We start from the raw sequence: 25,109 nt of genomic DNA on the forward strand, positions 1-25,109 counted from the left end.
TTGAGACATTTTAAAGTGTGCTGTTACTTAGAAGAAGAGCAAATGTTTTTGAAATTTTACCATTTTCTTGCTTTTCCAGAACTCAAAAATAATCAAAGGATAAATAACTTCTAGACAGGAGGAAATTCATTGTTTTATGTAGGTCTGCCCTCTTGTGTCTGTACTAGGAAATCTTGATCTTATTTTATTTGGGGAAAGTCACTGAAAACAACCTACAAAATCAAAACTGCTTATAATTAGATTGTTTTATGGTCATATCAATCATGAGCAATTTCACTGAGTTCAAGAAGGCTCATTTTAATGTAGGTTATTTGCATTAAATAAACATCTTGGACGAGATAAAATAAAAAAGACAACATTAAACATTTAAGAATTAGTTCAGTTTTGGTACCCTGTAAAGTAAGATTAGAGTTTATTCTACAGTAGAAAGTATTTGAGCATTTGGTATTTTAAAATGTTTAAATACATAGTTCATTATATCTTACTCTTTACACATCATGATAAACAGAATAAATAAGTTGCATTTAAAGAATGGGTTTTTGTTTTACAATATAATCTAAGGTACATTACAATATAATCTAAGGTACAGTATTCTGTAATCCTCAAGTATAAGGTTTTAATTTCTGTTAAAGGTAGAATGAAAAACAAAAAAATTCTTTATTTCTGTTTGACTTAGGAAAAACTCCATAACCTCACAGCTTATGGTTTGAAGTTGATGTTGTAATGAGCAACATAATGAAAAGGATAGAACTTATTATTGTAAAATTTCCACTTATTTTTTAAGATCATTGCAGCTAATTACAGAACTTGGTTATTTTTTGCATGGGTTATTATTGACACCAGTGGAGTGAATGCATTCTTGTTTATAAGCTCTTCTAGTTGATGTTAGGGATATCCAACCCATAGATGAGGTTTCACTCAAGAAATCCCTCTGTTAGTAAGAAACCCCTTTTCCCTCTGTTCTCAGATAATCAGTGAACCAAAATTTTCCCCCTTCCTGTCTCCAGTACCCCTCAGGGATTCAGAAAAAACTTAAAAGCAATATTTCCTTCACTATTTTCTTAGTAGCACTTGTGTTACAAACCAAGGTCAGCACTGATTTTTCCAGTTCTTTTAGCAACCATATTTTGGCAAATCGTAGGAAATTACATATTTTCTACTCCTTTAATAATTACTATATCGCTAGTATGTCTTGAACGTAAGTTAAAATTATCGGATTGTGCAATATAGGTGTAAACCATTTTAGACTTAATTTTAAACTGAGTCAATTTAAATTACCAAATTTTGGTGAATATATTTTCTAAACCAGTTTTTACTTCTATTGTTTAATGAGTTGTTGGAAGATATTTTTAAATGACTAGAGGAGACTAGATTAGTATTGCTGGATCTATAATTTAGCGTAATTGAGTGGCCTACCAAATATGTATTTACCATCTGGGTGATAGATTAATGAAAATAGCTAAGCCCTATCATAAACAATAGTGGGATAAAAAGTTCATTTCAAGGGCTTCCCTGGTGGCGCAGTGGTTGAGAGTCCGCCTGCCGATGCAGGGGACACAGGTTCGTGCCCCAGTCTGGGAAGATCCCACATGCCGCGGAGCGGCTGGGCCCGTGAGCCATGGCTGCTGAGCCTGCGCGTCTGGAGCCTGTGCTCCACAACGGGAGAGGCCACAACAGTGAGAGACCCGCATACCACAAAAAAAAAAAAAAAAGTTCATTTCAAAATTTAATCAAAGAATTTGTTAATTTTGGAGAGATAGTTAAAAATTTTATTTTTTAATGCTGGAAATAATATTTTTTCTTTTATTCTGTTCCTTGCCTACATTGAGTGTGAGATTAGAACAGAAGACCACCTGTAAAATCATTCTGATGTCTTAAAATTTCATGATTCCAGAGATACAGTGTGGCAGTTATGTGCTCTAACTCAGATAATTAGCTATAGTGCCTTAAATTAAGGTTGATTCTGTTCTATTAGTGTATTAGTATTTATGGCTAATCACAATGTCAGATGTTAAATTAACCAACAGTTCTTGTCTATTGATCATAAAGTCCTAGAGAGAACAGATTTACAGTTTACCTACATGTGCTAAAATTCTGTAATTCTTTGAAAAAATTAGTTAAATTTTACTTATGTAAGGGTATGATCTTGGTTTTTTAAACTTGATTCACATAAACTTAAAATATTAGGGTAGTATACAAAAAACGTAATTTCTATTTTAGAATGTAGGTTCTGATAGAATTACTACAAAGACTTCTGTATGATGATAGTAAAGATAACAGATGTTAGGGCTGTTTCAAATGATGACATTTCATTTGAATGATTATTTTGATATATTTGGTAAAGACCTGAAAAATACTTAATAAACATCAAAGAGGCTTTTACAGTACAGTATAAATTATATTTACCCCCAAAGAGTGAAGCTAATACTTTATATATGAAGTGAACTTGTTAGCAGTGCAATTTCAAAATTAAACCCCAGTTCATCCTTAGGAAAGATTTGGGATAGAAACTTATAAGCTCTTTTGAGAAAATTAGCAGTTACATTATAGTCATTTTAAAGTTAATTTTTTAAAATAAAGCCCTTTTTATGTTTACAACATCCAGCAGATGAATACATTTGCTAACAATTTGTTTTGTTCCAAATCTTGACCTTTTCACAAAGAAATTCTTCTACTTAGGAAGTGGTCTCTTATGTAGTATTGTTTTCCCTTCTTCATGGGATGATAGATTTTAAGCTGATGGTGATAAGTTGCAGCACTGGAGATTGCAGCAGAACTTCAGAGAAGCATCACGATGATGCAAATCAGCAAGAGACATATTAAGATGAGACAGAAATTGACAAATAGGTTCTGGAGATTTTGACGTGCGTGTTGAGGCACGTCAATGGTTGAAGCTCTTCTTATAGCAGAGCGAGTGAGGTATTGGACTTTATCCATGACACCAGGACGGCAGGAAGCCTGAAGTTTTAAACGGTCAAGAGAAAGATAAAAAGCTGCCAGCCAAGTGTGAGATCACTGTCTTCTTTTAGGTTGTCTGGAATGTAAAAATAGAAAATGGATTAGCATAATATGTGTAACCTATCCTCTGAACAGGCAAAACAGTTTTGCGTTAATCCCTCTTCCTCAACATTATTTGTATTTATGACATCAAATATCTCTATAGTCTGTGTGTGTGTTGCTCTGTCTCTGTCAGTCTGTTTTGGTGATGGTCACCATGATGTCTTGTATTTGGGGTGTAATAACTTTAGTTATTACACCCCAAATAAATAACTTTAGTCTTTGCCTCCTCCTCTCAAAATGACTGGAAGTATAGTTTGGTTAGGGTGCAGCTTGTTTTGGGCTATTCCCTTGGGCAAAAGTTCTTACATATAGTTTATTTTTTTTAATGAATTTATTTATTTTTGGCTGTGTTGGGTCTTTGTTTCTGTGCGTGGGCTTTCTTTAGTTGTGGCGAGTGGGGGCTACCCTTCATTGCGGTGCGTGGGCTTCTCATTGCGGTGCCTTCTCTTTTTTGTGGAGCACGGGTTCTAGGCGTGTGGGCTGCAGTAGTTGTGGCACGTGGGCTCAGTAGTTGTGGCTTGCGGGCTCAGTAGTTGTGGCTCGCAGGCTCTAGAGTGCAGGCTCAGTAGTTGTGGTGCACGGGCTTAGTTGCTCCATGGCGTGTGGGATCTTCCCAGACCAGGGCTCGAACCCGTGCCCCCTGCATTGGCAGGCAGGTTCTTAACCTCTGCACCACCAGGGAAGTCCTTACATATAGTTTTATTAAGGCTTTTTCTCTGTGAGCATAATTTTTGTGAACATTAGTATATAAATAGCTCCAGAGCAAGTCGTATAATAAGAAATGCATGCATTCAATTATTCTCTGGATGTTGATTTCACTCCAGAATAAAATAGTTCAATGAGCAGTGTTTTACCAGAACTATAGATTCAAATGTTTCTCATTCCTTTTTATGATTTTATAGCTTTGTAGAATATGCTATTTTAAGTAACTTTTTAACAAGATGATATTAAGTACTGAAGGCTGTCAAGACTCAGAAGGCATAGTAATAAAATTATCATTATCTCACTGTCTAGCACAGACAGTTGCTATTTGCAAAGGACCTGTACTTAAGAACAGCATTTCCATTTGTTTTCTTTCAGAGCTCCCACAAGCTATTCTGCCTAATTAATTAATTAGTTGCTGCCTAATCAATTATTGGTGCTAATTAATTAACAAAACAAAACTTAAAACAACAGATCATTGTAGAAAATTAGATATAGATTAAAAATTAACTGTGAGTTAACTGCCCAGAGATAATAGCTATTAACATTTGGTGATATTTGTTGTCAATCAGGATACGTCTGTGTTAATTTTGAAATAAGAAAAATTAGAAATGGAATTTTAAAAATAACTGTAATTAACTGCCAAAGATAATAGCTGTTAACATTTGTTGATATATCACTGCTAATCAAGATATTACTACCTTACCCCAGCTGCCTGATTTCATTTTCTCTCTAGTGCCTATATGTCTCATGAAAACCCATCTCAACCTTCAGCTGTATTTCTGAGAGAGACTAGTGCTGAAGACAGCAGAGGGAAGAACTGAAAGAATGAGGAAGGGGAAGATATATATTAGGACTGATCAGTTAGAACTCCTCATTTATTGTTACAAAGAAACCATGTGGTATATGGTGGTTAGATTCTATATAATTTCAGCACTTCAACTTGGCTCTATTAATTTTTTTAACATCTTTTTTGGAGTATAATTGCTTTACAATGGTGTGTTAGTTTCTGCTGTATAACAAAGTGAATCAGCTATACGCATACATATATCCCCATATCCCCTCCCTCTTGCATCTCCCTCCCACCCTCCCTATCCCACCACCCTAGGTGGTCACAAAGCACCGAGCTGATCTCCCTGTGCTATGCAGCTGCTTCCCACTAGCTATCTATTTTACATTTGGTAGTGTATATATATGTTTGAATTATGGGCTTTCATTTGGCTGAAGACTCTGGTCTCCTTCATAGTATTGGCCTATAGTGAGGAGATCCAAAAAACCAACTTAGGTCAAACTTCATTCTTTCAAAGAGTTGGTAACAAACTGTGTTTCTCTAGCGCATATATATATATATCTGTAGCATATATTCTTCATTCTCCAACACAAGTGGCTGTTACTTAATAGAAAATGACAGCATAATCTTGGTATAAATTTAATTTAATTACTTTTTTTTTTAATTCCTCAGGTAAAATACTATAGAAATAAAGGGGTTTTCTTTTGTTCCTTGAGAAGAAGCATCCTTTAAGTTGTTTCGGCTTATATTTGTTTATTATAGATATAGCAGATTTATACTGTTGGGTAATTGTGGAGAAGGTTTTCTTTGTTACTTTATTATACAAATCTGACTAATCTCTTTATATAACAGAGTACAACTAAGAAGGTTGTAAAGAATTAGCATTGGTAATTCCTATTTAAACTTAATTTTTGTGAAGTTTCAGGACTTAAATGGTATAAAAGGTCTAAATTTTAAAATTATTGTGAGATATAACATGGAAAAGGAAGAGCAGGCCAGTTATTCATCATGAAGCATATACAAGAGTCACTCCCTACCCTGACACTGGTGAGTGGTACTTGAGTCACATGAAACATGTCACCTTTCCATAAATACTTCATTCCCTTTTATGATTCTGTTCTTTGCACATGTTGTTCTGGCTCTGCCTGGAATGTCTTCCCTCCCCCTGCCTCTACCTTTGATTCTTTGCCAGGCAAACTTCAGTTAATCCTTAAGGCCCAGTTTAAATATCACTTCCTAATGAAACCTTCCATTACTCATTAAAGCAGAATTGGTTATCACCTCTGTTGGGTTTTAGTAGGGCTCTGGTATTACCTGTATCAAGATATGGCTGTTGGGCTGTGCTGTAATTTTGATTTACATGCCTGTGCCCCCAACTAGAATTCTAGTTCGTGAGTATAAGAAATCACGTGTTTATTTTGTATTCTAGTACTTAGTGCAAAATTAGTACCATTTGAACAAGTCAGTGAAGTTAAACAAGGGTTTTTATGATTTACTTTAATATTTTTAGAAAATTATTAATGATCAAAGATAGTGCTGTGATTAACAGATTAACCATGTAGAAAATAGAATTTGATAAACACATAATCTCCAATATTCTTCTCAAGTCTCTTTCTTTTTGTTAGCCTGAACTGGGCTTTGTACAAGTGGATATTTGGTGTTTGTGAAATAAAAAGAGGTGTGCCCTAAATAGATGAGCTATCTAATGATGAATATACAATGAATAGATTTTAAAGATAATCTCATCATACTTCAGCCAACTATTGTTAGAAAAGGATAGTTAGTTCCTGGAGACAGATTGATTATAAAGGAGACAACCAAAGATACTGTCTTATTTCTTGTCAAACTTAGAAATATGTTATAATTCTAAAGTGATTTGTAGCCACTTTATAACCTTATGCTAAAACCAAAACAAACCTACTTTACATGCTGAAATGTTAGCTATATGCATGCAATTTATTGGGCCCAATTTATTTTACAGTGGTACAATCTGCAATGTGTTGAGTCCTAATTCTGCTGAACTTCCAAAATCTGTATGATAATAATTAAGCCAAAATTCATCCCTACAAGATGGGGCTTCCAGTCATATGTTGAGAATTGGAAAAACGTGTGTGGGAACAGCACAGTCCTATTTTTAGAGTTGTCTGTGACCTTCACTACATCATAATTTATGGCATGGTTGTCAGGTGTTTATCTTTTCTTTTTTTTCCTCCTCTGTGGTCACAGCCATCCTATGAGTTTAGAACTCCTGCAGTCTTTTTTTCCTTCTCTTTCTTAGAGCCAAGCTGTTAATGCAGTAGTATTTGGTAGAGAGCCTAGAAAAATAGTTTCACTGTATTTTCATTTAATTTAATCTTTTAGAGCATTCTTTTGGGATAGTCAGAAATAGATTGTGTTGGGGTATTCTGAACTTACATCTGGCCTAAACAACCAAGGAGACTGAAATTAGCTCTACCCCCTCAACACCCCCCCGGGGGGGGGCTTTTTAAAAGGATGACAGTTATGTAAGTTAAGTGTTTAGGACAAGAGGAGTAAGGATACTTCGAAAATTAATTCATCATCTGGGCCCTAGTATCAGAATATTGAAAATATGAAAGATGCTTTGATAGGAATTTGGTTGTAGATGTGCCAGATCCCTGTCTCTTGAGTTACATGTAAGAGGCAGAAAAGTACCCACAGAATATCTTGTATGTCTGTGGGCACTGTGATTATTCAAATTTTTGGAAGGATGGGAAGAATAACTCTTTACTGTTCTTTGTAGGATTTATAAAGCCTTTGCTTGTCCGCTTTTCCTCTTTTGCTCAAAAAGATGAAATTGGGAAGTAAATACAGTCAAGTTCAAGATAGTATTCTGTTTTTTTGAAGTGGAAGAAGGAGAGACCAAACTACAGGCAACTCTAATCCTTCAACAGGTATCATGTGCCATGTTAGGCAACATTTTGGGTACAAGGTACCTTGTCAGCTTCTGCAGTAGTTCTCACTTTGTCTGCATTGATTTCTATTTTTTAAGGTAACATCAGATGCATTCCTGTGCAAAAGGAACCTCAGTAGACTTTTGCAGACTTTTGGTGTCTGCTTTATGACTTGCTAGGCAATTGATACCTTAACGATGTTATACACGCTGAGCAGTAATCCCCACGTGTAATTTAAGCACTTTCAGTGCTTTGCAGAACTTACTGAACTTCAGTTTTTTTTCAGTACTCCCTCTGCTGAAACCATAAATTCCTTAGATTCTTTATTTGTGGTGTTCAGAATTTTGCTTCCCTTTTAATTTTTATCTGCTTGTTTATGCTTTTAGTAAAGTAAACATGGACATATTTTGCTAGTAAATTCAAGTAATACACATCTAAGACTACAGTCTGACATCATTTTTTGAAAAATTTTTCCCATTAGTTTGGTTCAGAAGATTAGAATTCTCTATAGATTTGAGTTACAGGACTTGTCGATATTAGGATTATTGGGGGGGGCGTTATTTTTTCCTACTCTTTGCTGTCATTTTCTCAGATAATCCAGAAGCGATTGTGTATGCATCTTTTTTGTTGTGGTTGTTGAATTAAATCAGGACAGTTCATCATTAGATTTGTCATCAATCTGTTGGCATCCAAAAGTTCACTTTGGTAGAATCATTTTCCTTTTGAGATTGCCTAATGCTAATAAACTTGGAAGTTGTATTGGAAGTTATTTTGTGTTAGCAACTTTCCAGAGCTTTGTTGGTCCACACTGGCTATTTGAAAGAATCTTCAAGCTGCTTCTGCCTGGTTATGAGAAGAATTGTGTAAACATATAAAAATCAACATATTCTCCACCCCTAAATTGACCCCATAATAAATTGTTTCCCTGAGTTCAAAGCTCTGCCTTTAGGAAAATTCATTAAACAGCAGCATACAGATTTTCTCTTTGAAATTGGCACACTGCTGTTGCTAGTCTGTAGGCTTGTCTTTATTGTCTGTTTATTATGCTAAGATTAATTTATTTGCAATTAAAATATTCTTTTTAACCTTCAGGTTTTTCTTCGGGGGGGAAAAGCATGTGAGGAGGAAGTGTAGAGGAAGTTTTAAGGAAAATGAATGCCAGTTAAATATATCCCCACTAATGTGGGTAAGTTGGCCTCCCTTCTCTCCCTGTTTTGGAAAGACCTGAAGGTGAAATACATTTTAGAAAGCACTAGAGGTCCTCAGTTGACTACAAGTTTACTGGGGTGGAGATGTACACCCAGGCCTCATTTTCTTGTGTTTCTCTGGTAATACATGCTTCAGAGTTATGTAGGGTAAGAACATTGATATACTATTTCTGGAAATGTTCAAAGAGACTACATATTATCTGATTTAGGTCACTGTAATTTAGAAACATCACTTCCTTGATTTCTGACCTTTAGGTTTTCTTCTTTGCTGGTGTGATCAGTACCGTGTTAACAGTTTAGATGAAAGTTAGTGATTTTCATAGCGTAAATAAAGCAAGATTGCTCTATTCAAGCACTTCAGAACAAATGAGGTTAAATATTTTAAATGGTAGAATGTGAGGAGGTCAGAAATGAAACTTAGGAAAGCCAAGGATTTAATATGGAACTGGAATAAAATACGAAAGTGTGGTTTTTGTTTATGCAAGTGTTCTCCTATCTCCAATTAATTAGTGAGATTAAGAAACAGTACATAACAAAATGTAATTTTTTGAAAAGTTTTGAGGAGAAATTAACCTGAATTTTAGGTATCAAAGCTAAAGATTAAAGACATGAGTATTTTAGCAATAAAACAAATTAAATAAAAAGAAACTTTAATTTGTGCATGTTATTGTTCTTTAAAATCTGTGCAGTTAGTTTGAGTTTTGTCTTCCAGGGTGTATCGCTTAATAACTGAGGACATCTATAACTTTCTTATATTCCTGGCTTTGAAAGTGATCAGAATATTATAAGGCTATTAAGGACATCATACCTCATGCATAAATTTAACTTTAAATGAAATGGAATGGTTTTAAATTAAAATAGAAGTTTGTATCCTCTAACTTTGCCTTTTAGAGTGCCATTTGAGGACTTTCAATTTATTTTGTTTTGCCAATGTCATGATTTATTTTTAAGCCATGTTGATCAGTGGATGAGACGTGTGTGTGCTTTAGAGTCATAAAATCTTGGCTCTTGTCAAGGCTCCACCATTTCCTAGCTCTGTGACCTTGGGCAGTTCACCTTTTTGCATCTGTTCCTAAACTGTAAAATAGAGATGGAGTGTCAAACATATAGGGATTTAAGAGGATCAAATGAAATATTTGTATATGGTGCATTTAGAATATTGTTCAAGAATAAAGAAGGAAGTTTTAATTGCCCTCATTATTCTAGGATTGGTAATAAATATACAGTCTAATTTAGGTACTCTAATTTTTACATTTAATTTTTACTTAAAACTTTAATACATGACACAGTTAATATTTTACCTAATACATTTAATACATTAAAATTTTAATTCTTCTGGGGAACTATTTTGCTTATGTAAATATTCTATCTCCAATTAATTAGTGAGATTAAGAAATAAATAATATCAATAAGTAACGAAATGCAGTTTTTTCTGGAATATTATTTTCCTTTATGTCCACTGAAATACTGTTAAAATAATTTTGATACTTGAGTTTTAGGAAATGATAGTGACATGACTCCTCTTAGACAGAGTACTCTAGCTCTTTCATGTGTTTTTAAGACTTAATCAATTTTTCATAATTTAAACATCTTTCACATTTCTTCCATTTTATTTCATCAGACACTTTTTTTTTTCTTTTAAGCACTTAGTCTTAAACCACATGAAACAAAGACAGTACTTAAATTTCACATTATGAAAGAGATGAACTAGTTGGGACATTATGTCTGGCACTAGGGCATTATGTTTCAAATTTGAATAACAGTCACTGTAACTATGTAATTTCCGTTAATCTGGCACACGAAGGATAACTTTAATAGCAGAATTTCTGCTCTTTCTAGAAATTAACTTCGTGGAGCAGTATGTGATGTGAAATTTTGGTACTATAAAAGAATTCATGAACATCTCATATGAAGTGTGAGAATGTAATTTGATAGATATTTGAGTAAAAACGCATAAATCTGCTTATAAAACACCTGCACTGAGTGACTCTTGTGTAACATCAAAGGAAAAACATTTTATGAATATGAAGATACTTAGAGGCAGTTAGGGTGCCTCAGTGGTAGACAGAAATTATAAATGCTTTTGCATGCCTCAAGGAAAGCTGCTTAAGGAATTATACAAAGTTCTTATCTATAAAAAGCAGTAGAGTTAACATTGGTCATAAGAACTTAGAATTCTAGAGGTAAATTTTATTTTGACATATATATATATATAAATAAAAATAATGAAATAAAATCAATGTAGTATCCTTTATGCCCTGACTGAAAGTTAAGAATGAAAACACATTTCATATATTAAATTGAGGATAAAGAGTAGAGTAGAATTTAAACAGAAGTTATAAAATTTATGGTGGCATCTCCATTCCTGGGCATTTTTTCATCCTCCTCTCCACCTTCCAAATACAAGAGAGGAAACTGAGGAACACTGGAGGCTAGTAACTTGATAAAAGTATATTCATTAATAGCAAAATAAACATTCATTTGATCAAATTCACTCAAATGAGATACTTAGGAATATTTGTGCTACCAAAATAACGTCTCTTTATTTTTAAAATAAAGAAATTAATGTTCTGTAACTTCAGAAAGAATTTTACATGTTTTTGACAAGTGTTTTGAAATGTCCAAACTTGTTATTTATGATATAATATTGAATTTAATATAAATAACTCAATTTATTAAAAGCTTGGATTTTTTAATAGAAGTTGACTGGACTTAGTTCGTGCTATATGTTCTTAAACTCCACTTCATTAATATTCCCTGTGAAGAATCATAATGATAATATTGGAGTAGTGATGCCAGTAACACAACTGTTCTTAGTATTCCGGATGTAAGCAGACAGCTCAGTCCTACCCTACTTCTCAGCAGAGTAACACATAACAAAATGAAACCATATTTTTGCATGGAGAAATCAAATCACCACTAGTACCAAACGTGGTATCATGATTGAAAGATATTTTAATTGGTAGAAATTTACTTTTGAAGAGCAAAATAAAAGTGAAGTTTGAATTAAAATGATAAACCAACAACCAGGACCAAAGATGAATGCTATCTTTATCATTTCTGGGTTAAGTCTTATTCTTACTATCACTGAATGGGTAAGCATTTGTTTAGAAATTAAGCTTTATGTCAGTCAGACATGTTATTATCTAACTTTGAACTGAAGTTTATAAAATATGATTAGCTTTTTAAAAAGTTCAGTAAGTTTGAGTTATAGAAAGTAAGAATTGCCATAATCAGTGAAATCTGTTTCTTACCTTGGCTGTTGTGATGATCACAATATAGAATATTGTAAGTTGTATGAAGTATTATCCGGCGTTTAGCTGGAAAGTTTTCTGACTGTTACCAGAGTTATGGGAACAATTGAAGTAGGTGGAGGAGAAAAAGTGTTCTAGGGAGGTCTTATGATGTCACGCAGGAATTCTGAAGTTATGATTGGTTAGCCATAGTCTTATCACAACCAAACTTTTTAGAATGTCATTTATCTTAACCTTAGGTATGGAAAGGTCATTACCACTTTGTGCCTTTTGTTCTTTATTTTAAAAAGTATATGGGAGATAAGTGAAAAAGTAAGTTCAGCGTGGTAGAAAGCTCTTTTTTAGAGGTTCATGCATCTTCAGGCTTAAAAGTAATTGTAAACTGAGGGTGATAATGTTGAAGAACTAAAATAAAGTAATAGGAATTTTAATAGAATGAGAATAATAATACTGGCTTAAGCCAAACAGCTTTCATTGAGTTTGTTGTTGCTGTTGCTTTAATACTGCAGCTTCATTAGGTTAGCTTCTAGCAAGACAATAATTAAACATTGTCACAGAATCAAATTTTATACCTTTTCCTGACTTATTTTCTTCTTTTCTCATACCTACGTGTGTATGGGGGAGAAGAGTATGTGTGAGAAAGCCAGGCTGAGAAATCTGATTTTGGTTTTAAAAATTTTGTGTTTTCTCAGTTAGGGCTTTAACAACATTTTTATGAATAGTAATTCTCATTTGAACTGATAGATATCACCCCAAGAAAAGTTACTGTTTACACATTTAAGTACTTAGGATTTTTTAACAGCTACATTAACTTACCGTAAAATCTTACTAAAATTCCAATAAGCTGACAGTATCAAGAGTAACTTTCTAGCAAAAAAGAAATAATCACAAATCACTAATCAGTGGCATCCTAGCTAGTGATACTTTATTGACAATAGATGTGCATGTGTTTGGAAATTTAGTACTTCTGAAAGGGTGTGCCTCATTTAATGCAGTAGTTATTTTCCTGAAAATTACTGTGTAAATGAAATTTTAGTAAATGGAATGATGTTTTGAACTTCTGAGAACAGAAAAGGATTCCTTCGACAAGCCAGGCATCATTTTCCTGTTTTTTCTAATTTTTTTGTTTATATATTAGATTTACTTAAATCACCACACCTCCAGATTCTAATTCTTAAATCTTGACTGTAATTCTGGAGAAGCTACTTGTTATTTTTAATTTTTAGAATACTTACAGCAGAGTGAACCCAGTCTGCTGCACTCTCTTATGGGTGACTAAAAGCCCTTGCAGCAGCTGCTTATGTGTCCTTAAATGGAGATGATTTTGGCTTCTTCCAAAGAAAGATAAATCCTTTGCTAGAACAAATCTCTTGTTATTTAAAGAATCAACTAAAACTATCAGAAATAACATTCAGCAAAGGCCCTCTGTAAACATTGCTAAGGGAAAATTTTACAACTTAAAAGTAAAACCCCAAATTAAATAAATTGCATGAATGTTTCACAGTTTGCTCAGTGCTATTCAAGCATTTTTTCTTTCAATCATTACATAATGAGGATCTCTTATTATTAACAATTGCCAATGATTACTGAAATACAAAACCTAGGGCCTTGAAATATAACCCTAAAGTGGTTTACAGTAATTTGTCAAAGATGACATAGCTGCTAAGGGACAGACTGAGGGTTTAAATCCAGATCTGCTCAGTTATAATTCTCTGATAGGTTGGCATGCTGTGTGGGGGGAAAGTCATAATCTGGACATGGATTTCAGAGAGTAGTATATGTCAACTAAGGAATTTTAAGATGGAGATAGCTGAATTACTGAAAACTCAAACTATTTTTAGAAAGTCTGCTTTAAGTTCACTTACACATTCATTTGAAAGTGAAGCTTAGGGGATAGATCATTGTAGTTGCACCTCTAGTTCTAAGAAAATAGAATTAGTAATACTTAGTTGTATAAGAAACCTCCACAGACCAAATAAAATATGGCCTAGATATTTCACATGTTGGCAGATTTGCTTAAAAGCATATATAGGCGGGCACACACACCCTTAGAAGGATACTAACAAACTGTGTGTTAGAGTTGGAAAATGGAGATGAAAATTTACTTTTCGGATTGGTGCAAGGGCGGGGAGCTTCTGTGTTTCCCTTTTTCGTTTTGGTTAGCTGCTGCTGCTGCTGAGGATGGTGATCTCTATTATTACTCCAAATGGAGCTCTAGGAAGCGTTACACCTTCGTTTTAGGCTGATTGCCTAAACAGAAAGTTGCTTACCAGGAGCATTGGTGAGCTGCAGTATAGTCAGTAGATTGTTCCTCAAAAATTCCACAGTGAGGGGCCAGAAAGTGGTTTTGGAGACGCTTTGTCAGAATCTTCATTTAGAGTCAGACTATAGTCTGAATCCATTTTTGGTCGCATGACCTTATACAAACTTGTCGAAGCTGCCTTATCTGTGGAATGGGTTTGTTGTGAGGATTTAATGAGAAGAAGTATGTATAATGACTATTAGAGATCTTGCAGCACAGTGTCCATTTAGTGTTAGCACTTATTTTCCTTTTGAAGATGGTTCTTAATCTGCAGTCCATGGATAGAGTTCAGTGCCCTTTGAACTTGGATAGGAAAAATGTTAGACATCTTTATTTTTACTAAACTCTAAATGAGGTTTAGCATTTCTTCAGTTTTGACTGTAGGCCACAAACTGCAGAAGTATTAGCAGTATGTTTGACTGTCAGCCGTTAGCAATCTTAGGTAATTTCATATAGTATAGTTGTTGCAGATAGCTTGAAATACTGCTTACATTCATACCACTTGAAATTACAAAATTAGACCTGCCTGTAAATATATTGTTATTTAATACATTAATAAAGAAGCATAACAGAAACGGAAAATAAAAGAAAAGCAGAAATATTACAACACAAATTTGTTTCTTTTTAAAATACTTATTTCAGTGTAATTTATTTCCTTTCTAATCCTATGTATCTCACTTAATTCTTTCAAGTTTTATTTTATTTTATTTTTTGATATGGACCATTTTTAAAGTCCTTATTGAATTTGTTACAGTATTGATTCTGCTTTACGTTTTGGTTTTTTGGCCGTGAGGCATGTAGGATCTTAGCTCCCCGACCAGGGATGAAACCCGCACCCACTGCATTGGGAGATGAAATCTTAACCACTGGACCGCCAGGGAAGTCCCTAAAGTTTTATTTTAGAACAGTTCTAAATTTACAGACTTATTGCAAATATAGAGAGCTCCTGTATACCCCATACCCAGTGTCCCCTGTTGTTAACACATCCTACATGAGTATGGTACATTTCTCACAGCGGTTATACCAGTGTTGATACTAAAACCCATACTTTATGCAGATTTCCTGTTTCCCCTGGTGTTCCTTTTCTTGCCCAGGATTCTTTCCAGGACACCAGATTACATTTAGTAGTCGTGCCTCCTTTGGTCCACTTGGTTGTGACCGTTTCTTACAGAATGTCCACAGTTGGGATTCGTCTGATGTTTCTCTCATGGCTAGGGCTGGTTAATGTGTTTTTGAGAGGAAGATCAGAGAGGTAAAGTGCCGTTTTCATCATATATCGAGTGTACAAACTATCAGCATGACTTACCGATGTCGTTAACCTTGATCACCTGGCTGAAGTGAAGTATTCGTCAAGTTTCTCCATGGTAAAGTTACTCTTTTCCCTCTCCCTCCTTACTGTACTCTCCAGAAGAAAGTTACTATGCACAGCCCACCCTTACGCTTCACTACCTTAAGAGTGGAGTGTCTATAAAAATTACTTGGCATCCTATGTATTTTATGATATAAAAACATTGAGAACAGGTCAGTAGGCTTTAGCTGTCTGCCAAAAAATGTCCATGGCACAAAAAATTAAGAAGTCCTATGCTGGGGGTTGTTTCTGTCGTAGTATGGGGCAGCCCTTTGTGGAAAGAAGACTGAGTTCTCAAACAGGCTAAAATCCAGACCTCCTAGTTTGCTTTTTTAGGCACTGCTTTTCCAGCTTTGTCTCGTATCACATTCCCTTGTATCCTGTGCTGTGGCCTCGTACAGCTGCCTGCGGCTTTTTGAACAGGCTGTTGTTCTATTTTAAGCCTCCTCACTTTTTGTAGGAATGTCCCTTACTAACCTTTATTCCCATTAAAGTGCTAGTTTCAATTTATGTCTTCTGTGCAGCCCTCTCTTATGCTATATACTTTTGCATGTTACCCCTATTATTATGTCTCATTTTATTGTGTTTATTAGTATATCTGCCTAGACTAGATTCCAAGCTACTTGAGAACTATCCAATAACTCTTATGTAACTATAACTATATATAACTTATATGACTCTATAACTATCCAATTTATACCCTCTTTATTCCTTATAGTATAGAACCTGGCTTATAGCAATTCGTAAATATTGGCTGAATGGATGATTGGATGAGTGAGTGAATAAAGGGGGACGAGGAAAGATTGCAAGGTGTTAGTGAATGAGTGATTCTGCAGAAGTAAGTGTTATAAACAGTTAAAAACTTCTCACTTTTAAAGCTCATCATGGGGGAGGAGGAGAATAATTGGGAGAGATTGGGGATAAGAGTACAGTAACTGAGAAAATAAACTTTCTTGTCATTTAAAGATGATGTAAGTATATTTGTAAAGACTGAAGGAAGGTGGAACCATAAGCCCATGCTTCCTGAATTGAGCCTCTAAATTTTTTTTTAAGTTTTGTTTTCTTTGCTCATTGGATTCATAATAATTCATGTTACTTTATATACTCTTAATATTGCAAGACCTGCTTTTATTTATGTAATTATTTAGTTTTTATTTTATTTTAATAGTGAAAAATAAAAGCACCTCTAAGATTACCACCTGAACATAAGCTGGGATGTTAATAACTTATACCTAACCACATGGTCTTGCCATGTTCCCCCTATCTTCCCTACCCAAGTAAATGATTATTCTGATTCCTGGGTTAAGTTCTTTACATTTGTTTTTATAGTTTTGTGGCATTTTAAATTACGTATTCCTTAAAAGTTCTTATAATTTTACTTAACTCTATGTAAAGGAAATTGTGATGTATAAAAATCTTTTTTACGCTGAGTATTTAAACTTCAAGTTGTAGTGGTATGTCAGAAGCAAAAGAAGCTTCAAGGTAGACCTTTTTTTTTCCTGGAAACTTTTTGACAAAAAGATAATTTAAGTGGTGACAGAATTAAAGCATTTTAATACTTAAATATATAATACAGCAAAATGCAAGCTGTGAATAAATTTTTGTGATACTTCAAAGATAGGGAGCTTTTTAAGGTTAGACCCCCTAGACTCCCAAGGATTTTACCTAACTCTTAAGGGTTCTGTTCTATTAAAAGTTTGAGAATTACTGCCTTAAAATTTAAAGCTACCTAAAGAAGGATTAGTTGAAAAAAACATCTAAGAGCAAAAATGATGAGACTAGTAGTCTGAGACTTAGGGGATGGGGAAGTGCCTAAGGTAATAGAGAAGAGAGAATAGGAGTTATTCATCCAGTCGTGGGTAAAAAAGACCAATAATAAAGTAACTTATAAAACTTGATCATTTAGGGAGGTAGATTCGCTTTTAAAATTGACTTGTCAGATACTTGAAGGCTCAAGCATTTTATTTTTTCGTAAGTGCTGAACTCTGGACAGATTCTCTTTCCTTATTAAATATCCCAGTTAGCAACGGGGAAGTTTGACATCAAGAGAAGCCAGTTAGTTTAAGGGAGGGGCTTGTCATGTAGGTTTACACAATTTGGGGGAAACGTACAAAATACACTCTAAGTGATGGAAAGAAATGCTATAGCATGTTCTGCGGCTTTTTAAGGAACTTGTCTATCGGTAAACAAGTAATATACAGGTGAAACATTTAACATTTGGAAGTTAACCACTATTGCAAGATAACACTAGGAGCTCAAGAAAATTCAGGATCGAGAGTCAAATTAGCACATGTAGTAAGAAGCAATATGATTTCTAAGAGAACTACATATTTTATACGAAAGAAGCTGGCAGAATTGAAGCCAAAATAAGAAATGGAAAATCTCTCTCTCTCTCTGTTTCTCACACACACACACACACACACACACACACACACACAACCAATTTAACAACAAAAAACAACCCTCAGGTCTCCAGATACTTGCTTCAGAACTCTGTAGACCATGATGTTGTTCCTTTGTTAGGAAGATTCTAATCCACTTCAATAATTTGTAGTCCCACCCCGTCCCTTATATTCATTATCTTTGTGCTTGGCATCCCAGTAACTGAGCTCCTTGCATTCCCAATCTTTATGATGGCATCATTATTTATTTTGTCATCCAAAATGGAAATTTGAGACTCATCCTTCTTTCTATCTTCTCCCAGACTCTGGTCCACTAAGAAATCAAATGCAGATTGCCAGTTAAAAATCTGTGTTCACATAGCCTCATCAGCTCTCCTCTGAACTTTTACATATACCTTCTGTCTTGAGCCTCTCCACTTCTTTACCCTGATATCCAAGTTGCCTTTTCAAGGGTAAATTTGGTTCTCACATGCTGAGAACTTTCCTTTATTATCACCATGTCCCTCAAGATTAAAACCCCAAATTTTCCAGCACTGCATACAGAGGTTTTTTCTAATCTGGTGTTGTCATCTATTCCCACCATATTTGACAACTCTGCAGTTTGTGTGTGTTATTTCTTCTATCTGGAATCTATTCCTTACTTTCTTGTTCCTTTGGAATGCCTTTATTATTCAAAAATAGGTAGGGAGAAGCCTGTTTTGTTTGTTCTTAATTTTTAATTGCATAAGTAATAAGTGAATATCTCTTAGCAATTCAGGAAACTCAGATAAAGCAGAAGATAGAGGGGGACTTTATACATTTTGTAGGTATTTTTTCTTTACCATAAATTTCATGAATAGGGACTGATTTATTTTTTCTTTACTCCTCACACTGCTAATCCCTTGGAAATTAAGGTTAATGGATATTTTTAATGTTACTTTGCCATTACAAGTGAGCTTGTAAAAGGATAAGTTAAAGGAAGGTATGGAATACAAATGCAACTGACCAACTGACGCTTGAATTTTCAGCATAGATGCATTCTTGAAAAGGTTATGTAAAATGGATTTTGATATGTAAAATTCATGTTTATCTTATAAAGCAAGCCCAGATGTCCCAGTGGAAAAGGTTAATAAGCCCAACTTTCTAATACGCAGACATTGTAACTTTTTATCAGCAGTTTAATGTACTGCGAGTTGTACATTGTTTTGCTATATCTCAGTAATCTGTACTTCCTCCTTAACCCATCTCCAAATTAAAAGCTTATATAGCACAGCAAAAGGATGTGAACATGTCATCATCTGGGGTTTTCATTTGCCCTTGAGTTGGTCAAAGGTGGTGAGTAGGTTCCAGGACCAGCCCTTAGCATTAAGATCAAGAGCATACTTTTGGCAAAGTTTATCAGACTGCCCTGTTAATGTATTCATTTTTATAGGTTTATTGCTTAGTTAGGGCCATGGATAGTTGAAGAGTTGATTGTTGACTCCAGCATAATATGTTGATTTTTAAAATCTAACTTAAAAACATAAAATATCTAAAAATTCAGTATTTGGATCATTATGAATCTGTGTACTGATTGTTTGAGAATCAGAAAATGCTCTTGAGACTTTACACCTACGAAATAGAAACACAGTATGGTCACTGAAGACTTTCTTTCAAATGTATCTCTAAAATGCAAACTAAAATTAAATTAGTTATGTAGATTATTCAGCGATTTCCTGGGTCTGAAAGAAATGAGGCTGAACCTCAAGAGCTGGAAAGCATGATTTTTATTCAAATGTAAGTTTGTGGATTGATCTTTGAACTCTAATCTTTAGAGTATATACATTTCTTTTTATTATGTATATCATTGCTCTAAAAATGATAGTAGAGATTTTTAAGTAATGGTAATTTCAGGGATGGTAGACTTTTGTAGATTGTAAATTTTTAGATTGCTTAATATTTAGCAAATATTGTCAGGTTCTGTGCTGAGTACCAGGAGTTATAAAAGAATAAGGCCAAGCTTATTGTGATGCAGACTAAAGTGGGAAAGGAACCACTGCCGTAAGTACTGTCATAAGTACTGTCACTCTAATTACAATACCTGTCTGTGCTGTTCAAAATAATTTTGGATTGTTTTGAAGGCTGAGAAATATACTTGAGGGATTGTTGTTAGTCATTGTCTTTTTGTTGATTGTGTGCTATGGGCTAGGGATGAACTAGACTCTGGGCATGACAAAAAAGAAAATCTCTAACATTTCTGGTGCTTATACTTCTTAGCAAAATATGTGAAAGGATGTTTAAATTGAACAGCAATCAAGTTGCCCCTCTAAACTCCTCTCAACAATTTTACCCTGAGAAGATTACCCATTGTTGACTCTTGAAATATTTTTTTAAAAAACAGTAATTTTAACATATGGAAGAATAAAGTATTTAATGGCCCATAATTACACTGTCCGAAAAGAAGTAAGTAGTACATGTATGGTAAGCAAAGTCAGTTAATCCCAACTGATATAAAGTAAAAGCCTTCTCCCTCTCTGCTCACAAAATAACCATCATTAATAATTATTTTTGTATACTTTGAGAAAAATCCTTTCATACATTTTAAAAATAATGTAGGCAGTGCTTTGGTCCCCAAACACATGTATTATTATATATTTTTCTTTTATCTCTCAATAGTACAATATGATAAAAAACTTGATAAAACATATTTTGGTAATGTGCTTTTAAAAATAAGTGAAATATGTTAGCGCTTATGCTACAGCTCCGTTTTAGTAGAATCTGGTTCTGTAGTCTGGTACATTTGTTATCCTTAAGTAATTATACAAAACCTTTGGAAAATGCTACGTTCTATTTGTTTATAAGTAAAATCCATGATTAAATTTGAAGACTTAAACACCCCCCCACCCCCAATCTTCTGATTGATTTCTTAGGGAAAATGATTTGTTCCTCAATCTTGGATATATCATTTACCCGCTTCACTTTTGCATTATAACTGTAATGAGATCATGTTTCATGCATAGATCATTCCTTTGTTGGCATTTTTATAAAACATGCTCATGCTAACACAGATTAGACATAAACCAGATTGATTTTTGAGAGGAAAAGTGTCCCTTCCTCCAAAAGAAAATAGTTACATTAATAGTAACTTAGTTGTTTAGCATGGTGAGAATCACTAATATGTTTAGGGTTCTCTTTATTTTCATGTACATGTATTTTTAAGATATAAAATGTAGGATATATTCCTCTCATTAGTTTCTTTTTGTCATTTTTTTAGGGTCTTTTACCCTTGAAGTAACTTGATATATTTGCATTGTTATTTCAGTAAAGCATATTAGGATGGCAAAAATAGCATTATAGAGTTAGTTATAAAGACAAATTGAAGAACTAATGAGATCATTAAAAACTCAGTTCCTTCTTTAAGTTTCAAGAGTTAAGATGCATACTTCTGTTTATAATTAGTCACTCTGATGAAGAGGTTATGGATAGAATTTTTTTATATGATTTGTTTTTATTTTGTTAGAGAAATATGTAGTAATACATTCCGTAAATAATTACATGGGCTTAGTTAAGATACAGATTATTTTTATTAAATGCACATTCTTTTAGTAATAATATAATATGTAAGATACAGATTTTATTTTAATGACAGTTCTTTCAGTAATCATATAGTCCGTGTTTTTCCTTCTTGTTGAATAAAAACTCTAAACTCTGTGTAATTTGTAATTTATTTTCATCTTCATTATTGAGCTTTGTGAACTTACTTCTGGGTGAGGTGTCCTGATCCTTTTACCAAAAAGCACTCATAGAGTATCTCTTCAGATAGACTATTCCAGGAAAGAGAGGAAGATCTGCTGTGTTATTTGACATGTTGTGAGTGGTGAATGAGCTAAGGAACAAAAGCAAATGAAAGAGAGATAACAAACTTGAAGAACTGCAGAGGCTGTATTCTAGTTAAGTGTGGCAGCACTAGATTATCTAAATTTAACAGTATTTGTCCAGGCTGAAGCCAAAGAATTTGGAACTATTTTCAGATGCAAATAGTGAGCTTATTTTAGAAGCATGTTTGACCATTACATGACATATTTTGGCAACTTTTCATAGCATCTGGGTCTCATCTAAATAGATATGTTTGCGATTGTTGTAGATGCTTGTTTTCCCTATTCAGTTATGAGAGTGGAATTTGCTGTTTACAATAAGAGGTGCCAAAATATGTGTTATATCTCTGGGTGGTTGGGCTCTAGATGCAGAAGAGTTATGCTAGTCTACTGGCTAGACTATTTGGCTAGTCTACTGTTTTCTCCTCTAAACCACCATTGCAACAATTGTATCTTACGTATTTTTAGGTAAAACATCTAAATGAGGAGTTCCCTTCCCTCCCTGAGTTTGGTAACTACCAAATATGTAAAAAAAATGTTTACTTGTAAAAGTTGTCCTTGTTTTGCTGTACAGATTTTGAAATATTCATTACTTTGATGATGTCCTTTCTGTTCCGTGCTTGAAGTTAGCTCACAGTTATATGCCTTGATAATTATCTTTTAGACTTCATGTTCATGTCTAGTTACAGTTTTATTATTCACAAGCTATAAATATAAATTATATATTCATATGTTTAAATTATATTCTCCTTGATTAGTTATATTGGTTATGTTCAAGTAGAAACATGACTGATGACTTGAAATTCTGCCACAAAATGGTATTCCTCTCATGACCAGTTATGATTTTATTGAATAGAAATTCTTAATTGCTTTCTAACTACTTGGGATAAAAATGTGTTACTAATGGTTATGGGGAGAGGTTATTTCAATATGAAATACTTTCTTCTTTTTCATATTTGGAAGCAGCATTGTCCCATCTTAAGAGAAGGCTTCTTTGTTCTTCTTAAGTATTGACAACTCTTAAGAACCAGCTTGTAATTGTTATAGGGGAGGACAAATAATTTTCCCTCGGGCTTCCCTGGTGGCGCAGTGGTTGAGAGTCCGCCTGCCGATGCAGGGGACACGGGTTCATGCCCCGGTCCGGAAAGATCCCACATGCCGTGGAGCGGCTGGGCCCGTGAGCCATGGCTGCTGAGCCTGCGCGTCCGGAGCCTGTGCTCCACAATGGGAGAGGCCACAACAGTGAGAGGCCCGCGTACCGGTTAAAATAATAATAATAATAATAATAATTTTCCCTCTACCATTCTTAGTTCTTAGCTGAGACCACTGTAATAAAAGATAGATTACAAGAAAAAAACAAATAGAAGTTTATTAACCTATGTACCTTGTGTACGAAAATGAGGAACTCAGAGAGGTGGCTTTAGAATTCATGATTAAATACCACTCAATTCAGGAAAAGCAGAGGAGGGATGCAGGCCTCTCAGGGGACAATAGATGATTTTTAGGAGAGTTGAATAGGCCCTTAGAAGAATAGATAGGAAAGATGATAACCTCCTGTGGGAAAGTTTGTCTGGGTGCAGTGTCTGCTTCTAGTCTCCTTTCCTGTGACAAGAGCCAATCCTCCCAGATTGATGAAACTCCCAGGGAGGGGATTTATGACAGTTGAGTTCCTTTGGGAGGATCTGTCTTTAGGCAGAGAGTGGAGTTCAGAAAAAGCCTCTCCCTGCATTTGCTCGTTTTCAAGTGCCTACAGCTCAAAATAATTAATATGTCATTAATTATGGTGGCGTGTCCTGAACTCCTACAGTCGTATTTTGGGGTAGCATATTGTGCTACCCTTCATTTCCAGCTCTGTTTTTGCATTCTTGGTGTACAGTATTTACTTCATCTGGTCATTTATCTCTCAATTATTTGCCTATGTAGGATAGCACCGTAGCGATGAATAGATAGGAAATTATAGCCGAGATAGTGCATTGTATCATCTACAGAGCATCTTTGAGTACTTACATATCCTCCCACAGCAGGCAAGGCCTTCATTTCCCCTCAGTCCTACTTTGAGGTAGAGAGAAAAATAAAGTCTAGGCCCATGGTTAGTATATTTTGTTTTTGTTGAGTTAGTATTGCATTTTGTGGATGTAGCACAGTTTGTTTATCCATTTATCAGTTAATGGTTTGTTTCCAGTTTTGGGTGATTAAACATTTGCCTTCAGGATTTTGTAGACATACGTTTTCACTTCTTTTGATTAGATACCAAATTCAATTCCCCATTTAATCAGCTTTGCCCCTTCGGAAGTTAGTTGACCAAATGAAATAAGTCAGAGAAAGAAAAATACTGTATGATGTCACTTGTATGTGACATCTAAAAATGCCAAACTCATAGAAACAGAAACTAGAATGGTGGTTACCAGAGGGTAGGGGGTAGGGAAATGGGGAGATGTTGGTCAGAGGATACAAACTTCCAATTTGCTATAAATTATAATAAAAATAAAATTTCATCAGTTGTTTCTTTTCTGTATATCTTTAGTAGTACAGCGTTGTTTATATAGTATGCAAAATCATAAAGGTACAGTAGCTGCCTTGCTATTTGAGATGTCACAATATGATTTTAATAACTCTTGCTAGGTAATTCAAATTGTGTTCTATAACTTCATTTAGTATAGCATGCCCTATGGCCTCATTACAAAAGCCTTAAAAGGTAACATGTTTCCGTAATTGTCATTTTCAGTGATAGGTAGATATAAACAGGGTTTTAAAATTACGTGTAACTCCACCTGCAGCATTAGGTTGTGTGTCAGGATTCATTCTCCTTTTTAAACTACTTCTATGAATCAGGGTTAAAGTTTCGTAGGAAGACTGCCATGCTGCTGATTTGGTAATTGTTTATTGCGTCTTAATTACAGAGAAAGGGTTCCTTTCCTTTATTCCTGTTTGCTCAATTTTATGGGTCAATTTTTGTTTTCTAAAGGGTTTAGGTTAAGGGAGCTACAAATCAGAAGAATAAAGCTTCATGTTTTGTTTTATGTATATTCACTGGATGTATCTGGCAAGTACTTCAGCATTCCATTCTGTCGATGACTCAGGTGCTATAAACCAAGTAGTACTGTTGTTTGCTTTTGTCTTGCAGATCTACTTTTTTCTTCTCTTTATTCCCTCTTTCTTGATGCCAGGAAGTTTTATAAAACAAGAAAAGGCTTTTCCTTAAGTTGTCAGCCATGGGAAAAATTTTAGCAGATGACTGGTGGAAGAATAGAATAGTTAATGTCTTCTTGAAAAGATCATCATCTATTGTCTAGGCACT

General features: G+C 34.5%; 2 protein-coding genes across 2 annotated transcripts in view; one reads left to right on the forward strand and one right to left on the reverse strand.

Annotated features, from left to right (window-relative positions):
• CEP85L (centrosomal protein 85 like) overlaps positions 1 to 25,109 on the forward strand; it is a 154,988-nt gene that overhangs the window by 60,482 nt on the left and 69,397 nt on the right. The gene's annotated exons all lie outside the window — the stretch shown is intronic.
• PLN (phospholamban) lies at positions 278 to 12,083 on the reverse strand. Its single transcript, XM_067702262.1, has 2 exons — positions 11,927 to 12,083; positions 278 to 3,034 (listed from the first exon to the last, which is right to left on the reverse strand). The coding sequence occupies exon 2, from the start codon at positions 2,935 to 2,937 to the stop codon at positions 2,779 to 2,781; it is 159 nt and encodes a 52-aa protein (XP_067558363.1). The 5' UTR covers positions 2,938 to 3,034; positions 11,927 to 12,083; the 3' UTR covers positions 278 to 2,778.

Source organism: Pseudorca crassidens, chromosome 13, assembly GCF_039906515.1.
Source record: "Pseudorca crassidens isolate mPseCra1 chromosome 13, mPseCra1.hap1, whole genome shotgun sequence".
NCBI lineage: Eukaryota > Metazoa > Chordata > Mammalia > Artiodactyla > Delphinidae > Pseudorca > Pseudorca crassidens.

What these genes read in the sequence shown, in the direction of transcription:
- PLN (XM_067702262.1), bottom strand. Translation starts at nt 2,937, where the DNA reads ATGGATAAAGTCCAATACCTCACTCGCTCTGCTATAAGAAGAGCTTCA.